A 14418-nucleotide genomic window follows, 5' to 3' on the forward strand; every position below is an offset into this window, starting at 1 on the left:
TGCGGTCAATATTTATCATTTATGTTGTGCTTGCAAAATGTAAGCCTATGGTTATTTACTCAGAGAGAAGTCCTGCACTGTTCAATTGACATTACTCTCAGGTAAGTAATGCCTGCAGATTGCATTTTATTTTTAATGTTGCATTTTACTGCATTTTTACTGCATTTTATGACATTGTCATTTTAAACTGTTGCAAGCCACCCTGGTGGACTAGAAGTGTAGAAAAGAAATCTCAGTATAAATATATAAAATGATTAATGTTTATAGACTCATCTGCAGTCTTAGGGCTCATCCACACTGACCTTTTGCCCCAAGCTTTCAAGCTCATGTTTTAAAGCTCAGTGTCTGAGTGCTTCCGCCCCACCCCACCCCCTGCTACAGTCCCCAGGAAAAGCTGCTCTCATTGCAAAATTGGAACAAACAACAATTAGGGTTTTCTGCAGATTGATGTTTGCTTCAATTCAGTGGTAAAGAGAGGGTTTTCGCAAGGAAAGAGTCTGGGCAAAAAAATTAAAAAGTGTTCAGACATTGAGTTTTAAAGCAGCAGAAGAGGAGTTTGGATTTGATATCCCGCTTTATCACTACCCGAAGGAGTCTCAAAGCGGCTAACATTCTCCTTTCCCTTCCTCCCCCACAACAAACACTGTGAGGTGAGTGGGGCTGAGAGACTTCAGAGAAGTGTGACTGGCCCAAGGTCACCCAGCAGCTGCATGTGGAGGAGCGGAGACGCGAACCCAGTTCCCCAGATTACGAGTGCACCGCTCTGGATGCACAGCACTAATTACAATCATTATTTTGTTCCAGTCACCACAACTCTAAGTTGCAGGTTGCTGTAACACACAATTAGAAATTCCATGAATGCCTTCTCGTCTACTTTTGGCCTTTTTCTTATTCACAAATAGAGAACTGTGAATCTAGTGTAGTCACTTGCCCAGACCAAACAAGTACATGATAGAGAATCCAGATTCATTGAATCCAAAGTAAGTTAATAAAACAAACTTATCAATTCCTTGGATCACATTCAGGATACAGGTTTGGAGTTTTGTTTTGTAAGGTTTAAATTTTTGATCAGATATATCAATTAAATTTTTGATTACTTTATGAGGCCCAGTTCTAATTAGTGAAAGGAAATGTAAAATATGAGGCTAAAAATTAACAGCACACTCTTTATTGAGTGTGCATTGGCTATGGTCTGTCATGGCAAGAGAGTACGTGAAAGCTGATTTTTCTTCCAATAATGTGATAAGTGTTCTTTATTAAATTATGAATGCTCATGTTTCTATACTTTTAAAAAAGCCTCCTAAATGGAGGTTTTTATAATGTGCTAATGCAGGTAAATATAATCTACTGATTACTTGATTGATCTTTAAAATCATTAATTAGTGAACAGCTCCATCTGACGCTGTTTGATAGTAAGCATATATCCTTTATTTCTGAGAAGTGGATGGAAAAGGCAGCAGATCTAGGGTAGTCCAATACTGAAGCGGAGGACAACCACCATCCCACAGCTATCACTCAACAATGACCCCTAAACAGCTGGGAAGAGCTTGGAACTTCTTTGTGGAAAGTGGCTTAAAGCAACGTAACATTTATTTGTTTACTCAAGACATTTATATATTGTCTTTCATAATAGTGTTCAAGGTATGCTTTAAAAAATCCTTATTAAAAACAAAGCAAAGCAAAGCAAAGCAAAACAGGAAACCACCAGAAGATTAATGCATAAGAACAGCAGTAAAATCAACCAAACAGCACTAGCAATGTGTAGCCATTACCTTTTATTCTGAAGGTCTTTCCCACTTTCTCTGCTTTGCGGGACCAGAATCCACTTCCCTTGCCGAAAGGCCAGTTTTTCCTGCGTGGATTGATCCAGACTGACATGCTGCGCTGGAATGGGAGAGGAGACTGGGAGCTGTCACTACTGTAGCCTGGTCTGTCAGAAACGCAGGAAAACGATTTGGATTCATTTATCTGTGCATGTGGAGGATTACGGCAGCCTTTATTGTAGGTCAAATGTGTGCATGACAACTGCCTTGACTTGTTGCTAAAATAACTATTTTCATCATCTCCCAAGAACCCCCAGTTCACATAACCTCCTTCAGGTTCCTCACTGTGTTGATGAGAACGGATAGAGACCTCACTGGCAATTCTAGGTTCTTGGAAGTTCAAATAGGGTTCAGTGATATTTTCACTATCCTCTTTGTGGGATGAAAATTCCAGTTCCCATTTTTCATTGATAACTGGATTTCTTTCTGGAGCCTTGTGCACATCCAGCTGAGCAGTGATGCTGCCATGCTTGGTTTGGGGTTGAGCTTGCAGTTCATCTTCTCTGAGCAGACTACATGAGAAGGCTGAACTTAAGGTGGCATTCTCAGATAAAGAGGCTCCTTGCTGACCAGAAGGAACCAGGAGGAATTGTCCATATCTAGGGGCTGATTTACACTCTGATGATACCCCAGAGGTCAGTGTGTCGTTTTCAATTTCTTGCTCCTGGTGTTTGCTTATTGATTTGATCTCTTTGTAGTCCAAGGCACCAAGAATGCCACGACGAGCCCCTGGGGGCCAATGTGTCCTGGCCAAGCTTTTCTGAAGAGAAGGTGGCATGCTGTAGTAATTATACTTCTTATCACACACACTTTCCATACTGCCCAAAGCCTTAGAGCACATGGAATTGCTCCAGCTGTGGGGAAGCTTCCTGTAGGTTTGATGCTTCTTGTGAGCAAGAAGGGCCTCCTCCACTTGCAGAGTGTCCACAGCTGAAATGACTTTAAGCGTATCGACGGTTAAAGCAGAGAGGTCTTGTAAGTGTCCGAGCTGGCTATCCAGGGCAAGCAAAGCGTCTTTGACATAAAATACTTTCTCATGTACCTCCTTCAGTTGTGAAAACATCTCTTCCACTCTAAGAGAAAATAATAGATGTATTTAAAACTGCATTATATATATTCTTCAGTATATCAGTTAAATTAATAACATTTCATTTTTCAAATAGTGAATGGAACCATTGTTCTAGTATTGGCTAAAGAGGCCCTGTATAGCTCAGGATCAGATTCCCTGAGAGAACCCAAGAGCCTGTTGGATCTGGCCAACTCCTTCTCCCATGTACTATGACCTGAACGCATCTGGCTCAAAGTGGTGTGGAGAATTGCTTTCTCCATGGTGGCGCCCATCCTGTGGAGAGATTTCCTGTTGGAAATCAGGCAGACACCAACTGTGGGATGCTTCTGCTGGCTATTAAAAAATTATTTATTTATCTGGATGTTTCATAACAATTAATGTTGGCTCCCAGCATTTCCTGGCTACTGTAATTGAGATTGATGTTTCTGCTTCATTGGCATGGTTTTTATTGTTGTATTTTGTTGTTGCCTTATTGTCTTGTGAACTGCCCTGCTGTTTCTTTTGAAATGAAAGTTAGTATATAAATTACAAATAAATATGATACTAATGTGACAAATCAATCAATAATTTAATTGTAGAATTAATATACTCCCGAGAACTAGAGTGTGCTACAGAATAACAAATTATGTTGTATACTTTCATAAAATTTGATACCTAATAACTATAAAGAAACTATAAGTCCAACTCTACAATTCTATGATTCTAAATGGAAACTGGTAGCTATGTTTGAAATGAGTGTGTAAAATGTTGCCTGAAGTATTGCTCTTTTGTAATTGAAAAATCTTCAAATCTGCAAGTGTTGCTGAATGTAAAAAGCAGTAATATATTAGGGAGAAAAAGATTTTCTATTTGCTAGCCTCTTTTAATTTTTCTCATGGTTTCTATACCCAAAAACCCACTTATAGTGGATTTCAAGTCTACCAAATCTATTTCACTTCTCAAAATGTCTTTCAACAAGATCCATTTAGATTATGACAGGGCCCATAATGGAGTTGTATAAACCATTGCCTTGTCTGTTAGCTTATTTTAGCTAAATAACTTCAGGTAATCTTTCTAAGCCTTCACCTTAAAAAACTGTTTAAGTTTTGCTACTATTTGGAGTTGGAAATTCTGGAATAGATGCTCTGAATCAGTAGCAGGTGGTACTCCATGTGGCCTTAAATAATGAAAAAAGCATTGCTGCATTTAGAATACTAAGGGAATTCAAAGTTTAGCTGCACTTTGGCTGACATTCAATACAAGCGTCCATATGCACAACCCCACTTTTTCTCAGGGTATTAGCTATACCTTTCTGAACATATCTGATTCTGCATAGACAACAAGAATTACATGAACCTGTGTATTTAGGACTGCAGTCCTGCACTCCAGCTTGTTTTTGTACTATCTTCTATGAATTGTTGTACAACTAACATTGTCAGGGGAAAAGTTATCTTACCTTTCAGTTGTCACACGAATCCTTTCACTGTCACTGGAATGCAAGCTTCCATTCTTCTCATGCAGGTACTTTTCCACACACTGCTCTTCAAAATCATGAAGTTTTTTCAATTCCTCATCACTCAAATACAGCTCTGGATAATGGTGATTAGAAGAAAGTTTAAACACGGTGACGTAAACGTGTCACTTGCAAAGGGCTGGCTGGAAATATTTTGCTGTCTAAGGTGAAATGCAAGCTGGCCCACCCCATGTACAGAAGCTGATTGGAGAGCAGCTGGGTCTTATTTTAACACCAGAGATGTTGTCCCTGCTATCCACCTAGAATCTACTGCCTGAGGCAGTTACCTCACTCTGCCTAACGCACTTCCAATGGCATGAATCTCCAAAGAATATTAGACAGTAGGTGTGAAGGGCAGTGCAACCAAGTTTGAGACCAGGACATGTGGCGCCACAGTATGTCACAGGTAAACAAATTCACCATTGAGGGGACAACTTTGATGTGGCACTTGAAAGGGCAAAATTAATCACTTGACCAGGTAAGAGATTTCAAGCAATTCTGTACACACTGAGACTCTATTCACACCTTCACATAAACATATGGACATTGGCAGCAGGGGCAGCAGGTACAATTCCCAGTTCTTTCCTCCTCAAAGGACACATTCCTTGAATATCTGCCCAGGGCTCCAGCAAACCACTTTTGAAACTAAGGAAACTTCAGAATACAATTTGAGACAGGGCACGGACTGTTCAAAGAAGAGAAATTTAAAATATCCTATTTGGTGCACCTGGTTGGATCCTTGCCCATAGAATCTACTTGTATTATTTTTGTTCTACAGCACTAATTCCTGTTTTGTTTGTTCCTTCAGCCCCAACCCAAAATGAGAATTTCAGGTTTCTATTTCATTTCCATTTCTTGCTTTTTGGTTTCGTGAACTATACCACGAATAACTACAATGCATCTAGAAAGCACCTTCTTCACAATTTCCAAACTGTTCCTTTGCTGAAAATACCAGTGGCAACTGCATAAGTGAGACTGACAAATAAACGTTGAATTCAGGTGTGTATTTGTGATGGAGTGCATGCTTCCCAAATATGGCTTTCAGTCTACCGTACTTTGGAACTGTACCATGATTTGTTGAGGAATGATCAAGTCACTACAGCTAAGTTTTGGCAGTCAGATTCCACTGGATGGTGCTGTTTTCCTATGTCTTCTTATGTCTTAGGCGTTATATGATTCCAGAAAACATATTAAGGAGCAATGCACCTGCCACTGAAATGGAAACAGCTCCGAGGTGCAAATATTGTTTAACTGCTCTAAGTACATGGAACAGTCCTTATGTTTATGAGGAACAGAAACAAAATTAAGGTCCCATGGAAAGTTAAGGTCTATGGATTTACTGAATATCAGGAGCACCAGAAAGAAGAGGCTCTGCTTACTCAGTTCAACATGCCCCTCTTCTTGGTCCAGCTCATTTGGCAGCCGGCGATGGCAAAGGCAATTTATGAGGATGCCAATATGGCTCAGTATGATAAAAGGCGGTGGCAGCCATGGCTTTTCATGATACATCATGATGTACCGATACCGGTTGTATTTCCAGAGTTTGTTGGATATGGACTTCATATCAAAATAAACATTACTGCGGATGCAGAGGAAAAGGGGTGTGGGAAAGAAAGAGATCCATAGGACTTTTTAAAAAAACAATGTTAAAATATGTAGTACAATATATAAATTAAGATAATGAACAAAAGGTAAATATATTAATCAAGCAAAATATAGAGACCAGAGTTGCCCAAAGAGTGAGATTGACAAAACTTGCTGTAGAATCTAGACACATGAAGCTTACTAATAATGGCAATACTGATTCGGTTTATTAAGCTTTTTACCGACAAAAATATCATATTTTTCCATCTATAAGATGCCCCCATGTAAAAGACGACCCCTATCTTAGGGGACTAAGATTTAAGAAAATGGGGGGAGATGTATCCATGTATAAGACGCCCCCTAATTTTTGACATTATTGTTAGGGGACAAACCTAGTCTTATACACAGACAAATACGGTAATTTTTAAAATAAACATATTCAAAAGGACAACATCAAAGCAGTTACGTATGACTTGTTCCTTTGAATTGCTCAGCTGCAACAGAAGCTCATACAACTGAGAGGATTTAAAAAAAATGTGTCTGACATACAGGGAAATGCCAACATACCAAATACATGTGTCTTTTCATCCTTCACTTTACCTCACGGGTCTTACAAAATCATTCAGCACATTTGGAATATTGAGAGGGTGCTGTGTGTCCGCTCTGGTTACCTCTTCCACCACCCTCCCCCCGATTTCTTCTCCACCACCACCAGATAAAAAAGAAGTGTGTGTGTGTGTGTGTGTGTGTGTGTGTGTGTGTGTGCGTGTCCATGGCTCTGGGTGAAAGTGGGGTCCAGAAGAATTAAAATGGGTCTTCATGAATTTGTATGATTTTACACAGCCCCCCCCCCAAAAAAAAAACCTATCAAATTAAAGATTACAGTGGTAGACCATGCAAGTTAAAGAACAGATCCTGAGTTTGCTAGCACCACAAAAATACTGATCCACGGTGTACAGCTTCATGGTTTTTTACACAGGAAGACAACAAGGGAGGGGCCATGGAAGCATTGCAGACATGAGGCCAAGTCTTTAAGACAGAAGATTTCAACCTTTCTGAGTCCAAGGCTTCCTTGACCAACTATATTCTTTCTGTGACTCCCCTGTAGGACTCAGGAGCCCAGTTATGTCCCCCTCCCCTTGCCTGCAGAGCTGGCAGCCTCTCACCCCTTTTCGAACACCCTCCCTTGTGGAGTATTCCCTCAGCCTCTTCTCCTCTCCTTGGGAGTCCTCTGGGCAGCTGCTGCTGCTGCCCCTGGTCTCTGAGCTGCCCTCTGCCCCAAAGAGAGGTGCCTCTTCACACTGCCCCACAGGGATCTGGGCAGAGGATGCCCCCACCTTAGTGGCCCAATGGAGATTGGCGAAAGGTGAACGTGAGGCCAGCACCTTACCTTTGGAGGCAGTAGTGGCAGCAGCAGCAGGGCTGCTGCAACGAACAGCTGTGGAAACCTTTGGGAGGCAGAGATGTGAGAGGGCATTCGAGGAAAGAGGGACAGAGGCCAGTGATGCCTGCGGCATCCTGGCGACCATTCAATGCACCCCAGGGTGCCATGGCATACTGGCTGAAAACCACTGTATTAAGAGGCACCACAGTGTCTGCAGATGATGTTGGCAATCTTAGCACTAACAAATTTAGTGGTGGTTGTTAACTTGTATTAAAGTTTCCCTTTGTCCACAGGCAGCTGAAAATGAAGCTTAAAGTTGTGTAATCTACTAAAGATGAGCAGAAAGTAAACCATTCCGCTCATTTATCATGGAAGTCCAGAATGCTCCTTCTCCTCTGTTACTCCTTTTGGTGGAGCCCTAGGCAGGGGGGGTCCACTTAATGTAGAAATAGCACCAATAAACCCAACGGGAAATATGACAGGCACTTACTTGAAGAAAGCAATCAGCAGATTGACCATGATGATGTACTGTACAAAGAGATAGACAGCTTGAAGGAATGGTGTGAGGAAGGAACCAGGAGGACAGTTGGGGTCTGCTTCACAAGCTGTAAATTATAAAGGAAAGCTTCTGTATGCAACTCTAGCATAGGAATGGTCAGCTAATTAATGATAGATTTCTCATTCATAGGCCAAGAAGGCTTGTTCTTTTCCCCCAACCAAGGGTATTGAGCCATGGCATGCTTTTGTGACCCAGGAAGTGGAAGAGGAGGGTGACACCAGGCAGCCACTCCCAGTCACCAGTCTTGCTGCCGCATTCTGGAGGAGTTGTAGTTTCTGGGTCACCTTCAAAGGTAGCCCCACGTAGAGCGCATTGCAGTAGTCCAAGCGGGAGACAACTAGAGCATGCACCACTCTGGCAAGACAGTCCAAGGGCAGGTAGGGTCTCATCCTGCGTACCAGATGGAGCTGATAAACAGCTGCTCTGGACACAGAATTGACCTGCGCCTCCATGGACAGCTGTGAGTCCAGAATGACTCCCAGGCTGCGCACCTGGTCCTTCAGGGGCACAGTTACCCCATTCAGGACCAGGGAGTCCTCCACACCCACCCACCTCCTGTCCCCCAAAAACAGTACTCCTGTCTTGTCATGATTCAACCTCAATCTGTTAGCCGCCATCCATCCTCCAACCGCCTCCAGGCCAGAGTGGCATGAAGCAGAAACTTCAAAAGAACTGTTGTGAATGCCAAAATATCAGAGGAAAAATTTGAGAATTTGAGAACTGAACTGTAACCAAGACCTACAGGTGAACTACAAATTGATATATGCTCACTTTTGCTTCTACAAAACTATGGCATTTGTGGGTTTAAATTTCATACCTATGCTGAGTAGCTCAATCGCTCAACTTTATATTCTAAGTTATATGTGATACATTTTCTGCTGTTAAAGCAGGAAAAGAAGTAATATGTAATTATATCTATCTATCATCTATCTATCTATCTATCTATCTATCTATCTATCTATCTATCTCTATATTATAATAATTCATAAAGACTTTCTCCTGGAAAAAATGAAGGGGATGGGGAATCTGGCTTTTCCTACAGCTGCAAAATTTCTGAAAATGCTACCTTTTCTAGTGGCTGTGTTAAGTGATAGATATGCTATATAATTGTTCACATTTTGTTGGATGCAGCATTTCAGTGAAATCAGACCTACCATCAATTTCTCCTGCATATACTTCACCAAACATCATCCAATAAGGCTGAAATACAATATCTCGTGCAAGGCTCCATGAAGGCTGCTCGTGGGGAGAGAGTATTGCTTTTCGAGAAACTCCAAAACTTAACAATACTATGGCCATCATAATTACAATATAAAACATGTTTGCTGTCTGCACGAAAAAGAAAATGAAACACAGTAATCAGAGTGGTGTGATTTTGCAAGGTGAAAATAATTGTTTCCTGTGGCTACGGCACATTATTTTGTGATTTTATACAACTTATGGAGAAACGCTGTATCAATACTGCATCTTACTGGATGTACTGATGTTCAGTTATTCAGAATGGCAGCAGTTCTGTACTTACTTATGTACAAGTTCCTGTCAAGTCAATCAAATGCACTTAATCTAAAAGGGCAGCACCCAGAATAAGTGTTAAGTTGTGGGCGAACATGTCAGATGACACAGCGATTCTTTAAACAGCTCTTCTTTATTCAGATGCCAGAACAGAACTAGGCTGAGGAGCTCAGTCAGCCTGCTTATATAGAGCTCCAGAACAATGCAACTGTTGCCATTTTCTAAAACTATCCAATACTGAATGTCACTTTTCGATCCTTCATTTGCATACAAAACTATCCAATCACTGAACGTCACTTTTCGATCCTTCATTTGCATATCTACAGTATCCCCCTGCTGGCCCAGGGTGAGAACTTCAGTACATAACAATAAGTATCTGGCATAGTACACAGAATGGCAAAAGGAATAGCAAAAGACTAGGGATGGTACTTTATGCAAGTCTTGCAGGCCAATGTCTTCATTCTAGAAATAGGGCTACTAAATAATTCAGATATATAAGAATTATTTTCCTCCTCTTATACTTCCAACAACACAGATAGGGCAAAGACAGGCAACGACCTAGTCTGCAAATGTGCATGCTCCCAGATAAAAAATCATAGCTCATTTGTTCTTCCTCCATTCCCACTGCAGTTGTGCTGCTGTAGGCAAAGCCATGAACCTAGGTTTGAATGTGTCTCACTCCAGGAAAACCACAACCTGTAGCCAAAGTTTGTTCTATGGCTTACCACTCGCGGTTTGTCTGGGGGAGATAAACCACAAGTCTGGGTTTGGACAGGAGGCTAAGGACTGCATCCATGGTCTAGCTCACAGCAGCATGGTGACACGTTTGGCTTAGCATGTTGACTAGGCCAGTGTGTGATGGTGCGTTACATTTCTCTCTACTTTATATATAACGGACAAAATTTTCATAGGTGAAGATTTAAACTTCATTAGCTGAAATTCTGCCTCTCCTGTAGCTCTATAAGAAAAAGTGGTATCCTTATTTGGAGAAAGTGCTCTGTATCTAAATACTTACCATTTTCCCAATCATTGTCAGATATGGACCTGCACGCTGGTTCACAGCAAAGAAGTCAAGCAGCCGAGTATACCAGAATATTATATCCAGACAGTAAATTAGCCTTCCTGCTGTGTGAAGGGGAGGATCTGCCCAGCGCAAGCCAAAACCAGTCATGAACAAGATAATGGCGATAGAATCTGTGAAGTTCCAGTACTCATAAATCCACACTTTCACCTTCTGGCTGAACTTTCCCGGCTCCGAAATAAATACCTAACAGAAAAATGGGAACATCCCTTGAATTTATATGAGGCATGCAAAGAACATTACGTATCTCCACAGATGATCTTCCTACATAAGTCAGAGGCCACTGGGTCACCGTGGGCAAGCTGTCACCTTTCATCATCAGTTTCCTTGCCCTTAAAACAGTAATGTTAATGCCCTTTGTGATGCGGATGCAAATGAATCAGATAGAAATGATGGCATGTCTTACATATTAAATATTCTTTTCAAATGATTGGTTATTAACAAGAATATTCTCATGGACAAATGGTTTAGAAAGAAGCAAGAATGTATGCTTCACTTATTCTTCTCTTTTTAACTCCTTAATTATTCAAGGCAACAATTCCCTTATGTGCTCCTATCTGCTGCAAACAGAAGGGAGACTGTCTCTACACTCATTAGCCCTTGTCAAGAAACGTTTGGATTCTGTCCTTTCTTGTTTTTCTGTATATGCTTAGTAACTCTCTCTCTAACAATGTGTTTCACCGGTTTTTATGGAGCAGGCATTAAGCTAACTACTGGTAGTCTGTAATTCTCAGGATCCCCATTCTTGATCCCTTCTTAAAAATTGGTGTAACATGTTCCAGTCCTCAGATCAGAGGCTGATCTTAGGAACAAGTTAAAATTTTAGTCAGAAGAGGGCTGTTCAGGCACTAGGTTCAAAATAACCATTGGATTGTGTCCTATCATTTTTGTCTTGTTCCTGGATGTAGAATGGAATAGTATGATGCTATTGGAGCTCTGAGTGTTTTTCCATTTTTGTGATTTTAAAAAATACATCTAATTGTTGTAAGCCATTTTGGCACATACATATTTTAAAATAAAATATAAGTAAATACTTGCAGGCCTGGGCACAGAGAAGCTGCAGGGAGCAGCCCGAGGCAGGGGGAAGTTGCAATAAACACGGGACAACCACTTGGGATTTAAACAGGCCTCTACTTTATTGATTAAAGATGTCAGCAGGTTTTGGTGCAGGCATTGGATGTGTATCCTGACTTAACCAACTCATCTGCTGGTTGATTATTTGGCATGGTTAACCAAGGTTAAGTATCACCCTATGACATAAATCAAATTGGGAGGACAGAAGCACCTTTCCTGGATACCTTTAAGAGGATACCCTGATTCCTTGGACCGAGGGTGGGGTGAAGTGGGGGGCCTCCTGAACTGCCTTCCACCTAGACTAAAGATCCAACTTTATCCACAATCAAGTTGAGACAATTGCTATGAGGAAGGCAAATTCCCCTGTGGTCCCAAATATGGCGACTGAAGACTTCCATAGCAAGGTCTTACGCTGGGCTTGCCCACTTCTCTTGGCCAGGCCTACACATAAAGCATCAGGTGAGTGGGAACTGAGGCTGAGGCCTGGGCATGGCTGCCAGGGAGAGAACTAGAGAGAAGTTTTCCCTCTGGTCTGCTCCCTGAACAGCACCCCCAGGCTCACCCACAATTGGCTGCAACCATGGGCAAGCCTCAACAGCCAGCGAAGCCATTGGAGAAGTGATGCCCCTCCTCCCAGCAGGGTCAAAACCAGAAGATCACCCGGCAGCTGCTACCAGTAGACCACCAATACCACTCCCTCCAGTTGGCAGGTGAGCAGTTGTTTCCCACACAGAGCAAAAAGACTTGGGCTGTTTTTTTCTTCTTCTTGCTTTTTATCTGGTTTAAGAATATTTCATTCTTTTTCTATTTCGAACACCATGTGATACCACCCTTGGTTTGCACCCTACACGTACTCCTGCCACTCATAATAACTAGATTAGGGACACACATTGGGAGTGTCCCGGGGGTCTGTGAAGAGTCAGGATGGTGGTAAGCAAGTATTTAATAGAGGTTTTTGAACATTGGGAGGAAGCTCGCTGGGTTGCCAAGTTCGGAAATTGGAAAAAGCTCTGCTTGGCTCCATGTTTCCATGACATATAAACAGCTGAGAAAGAGCAAGGCTCGAGTTTTTATATTACAAAGTCACAACACAAGCCGCAATGTCACAGCTTCTTAAAGTTTGAAATGAAACACTGCATTGCTTCTCAAAGACTCTGCACCCTCAATACATCTCTATTCTTCCTTCTGAAATGTATTTCTGTTTACTCATTATTTCACGGAGTGAGTGCAGGGGTACAATTGTTAGACGTATGTTGTTGTTCTTTAAAAGAAACAAATCAGAGGTTTGGTGAAATGGAAAGAAAGGGTTGTAAAATAACAACAAATATTGCATAAGCCCCAGGAGGCATGGAAAAAAGCAGAACAGCCTTTATAAGTGAAGTAACAAATTAGTTTTACTTTGGTGCAAACAGAAAGAAACAAATCTTTGTCATTTATCAAGGACATGGCAGTCTTGAAAAGGCAAGTTTTCAAAATTAGGAAGGTGGAAAATGAGATGTTTATTTCTTGAACAACAAGGGTTCGCCAGAGGGCCTTTTCAGTTTTGCTAAGCAAATGGTGAAAGAGTCTTTGAATGGTTATAAACAAGATTCCTCGCATTATATAGCAAAGTCCAATTACATACTGCTAAGATCAAACTGATAAGAAGCAAGTGAAAGGGTGATGTCAAAGTGTCAGCCAAACCTTAGAAAAAAGACATGTATAAATAACTTTATGTATATGAGTACCACTGAGGTGAATGATGTTATTAGCATGTGTAACAACATATTAGAGGAATGAAAGCCAAAGGGTGCAATTACCTGATACAATCTAAAGAAAAATGATTTCCAGCACTAAACACAGCAAACCCCGGAGAAGTTAATGAAGCGTGTATGTAACACAGAGTCCTGCCCCATTTTATCCAGTGGACCACAACCACCACATAAGTGAAGCAATTGCTTCATGTAGGGGTAGCTGTCCTATAAAGACAAAAGGGGCAGCGACCCACCAGTGGCAGCCCCTCACCCCTTAACCCTAGGGCTTGAGCCCTCTCCCTCTCCTTGTCTTCCACATTACAGTCACTCAATCCCTGCATGGCATCTGCAGGAACTGTGGTCTAACCCTGCCCCATAACTCTTCACAAGGAGAGAGATAAATAGCTATTTTCAAATTGCAGAAAAGAACTGCAAACAAAATCCTAAAGATGTAATTTTATGCAAGTTTCTGCATTTATATGTATATAATACATAAAAGGGTTTTGTTTTTTTAAAAAAAGCTTTACACCCAAATCTTTTTTATCCCCTGTGTGTGTCATTCAAAAGTGGAAACTTAACTCCAGGCTCCTATTTTTGAAAACTACAATTATTATTATGAAATTGTACATTGATTCAATTTCATGGAGATTTCTTTTTTGTAGCTTACCCCATAGATAATTGCTTGTCTTAATTCCTATAATAGGCATGGACAGCAGAAACATCAGAATGAAATAAAGGACCTACCTCTCTGACTTTCTCAATGGAGGTGGTGAAAATGTAAATGATCACAAGCCATTCTGGCACGCTGGGTGTTGGTTCCATCTCCACCAAGACAGTGTAAGTGAACAGCATGAGAAATGCTAAATAGGCCATCTACAAAACACACGAACACAATGCGTAGTCCTTATAAACACACATTTGTGGCAAAAAAGAGGAAACTAATAGGTCACACAACACAATCCCCACCACCATTTGTGTAAGCTCTGCAGGGTGGGTGTGTATCATGATCATTACCAATTTATAAACTGTTTCAAAGTGGTGTAGAAAAAGATAAAAGTAATAATACAAATTCTAAAAACAATGACAATTAGTCTTACAAACTCTAAA

The 14418-nt window shown here is 41.1% G+C and overlaps 1 protein-coding gene across 5 annotated transcripts in view; it reads right to left on the reverse strand.

The window, feature by feature from the left end:
- TRPM6 (transient receptor potential cation channel subfamily M member 6) overlaps window positions 1-14418 on the reverse strand; it is a 100594-nt gene that overhangs the window by 35098 nt on the left and 51078 nt on the right. For all 5 annotated transcript variants that reach the window (XM_081880903.1, XM_081880902.1, XM_081880900.1 and 2 more), the window contains 7 exons: window positions 14056-14184; window positions 10439-10690; window positions 9066-9240; window positions 7843-7957; window positions 5764-5963; window positions 4328-4460; window positions 1773-2896 (listed from right to left, as the gene is read on the reverse strand). In XM_081880903.1, coding sequence (XP_081737029.1) covers window positions 1773-2896; window positions 4328-4460; window positions 5764-5963; window positions 7843-7957; window positions 9066-9240; window positions 10439-10690; window positions 14056-14184 — 2128 coding nt within the window. The remainder of the gene's footprint in view (window positions 1-1772; window positions 2897-4327; window positions 4461-5763; window positions 5964-7842; window positions 7958-9065; window positions 9241-10438; window positions 10691-14055; window positions 14185-14418) is intronic.

The sequence above is a fragment of the Podarcis erhardii genome (genome assembly GCF_964252035.2).
Source record: "Podarcis erhardii genome assembly, chromosome: 11".
NCBI classification, from domain to species: domain Eukaryota; kingdom Metazoa; phylum Chordata; class Lepidosauria; order Squamata; family Lacertidae; genus Podarcis; species Podarcis erhardii.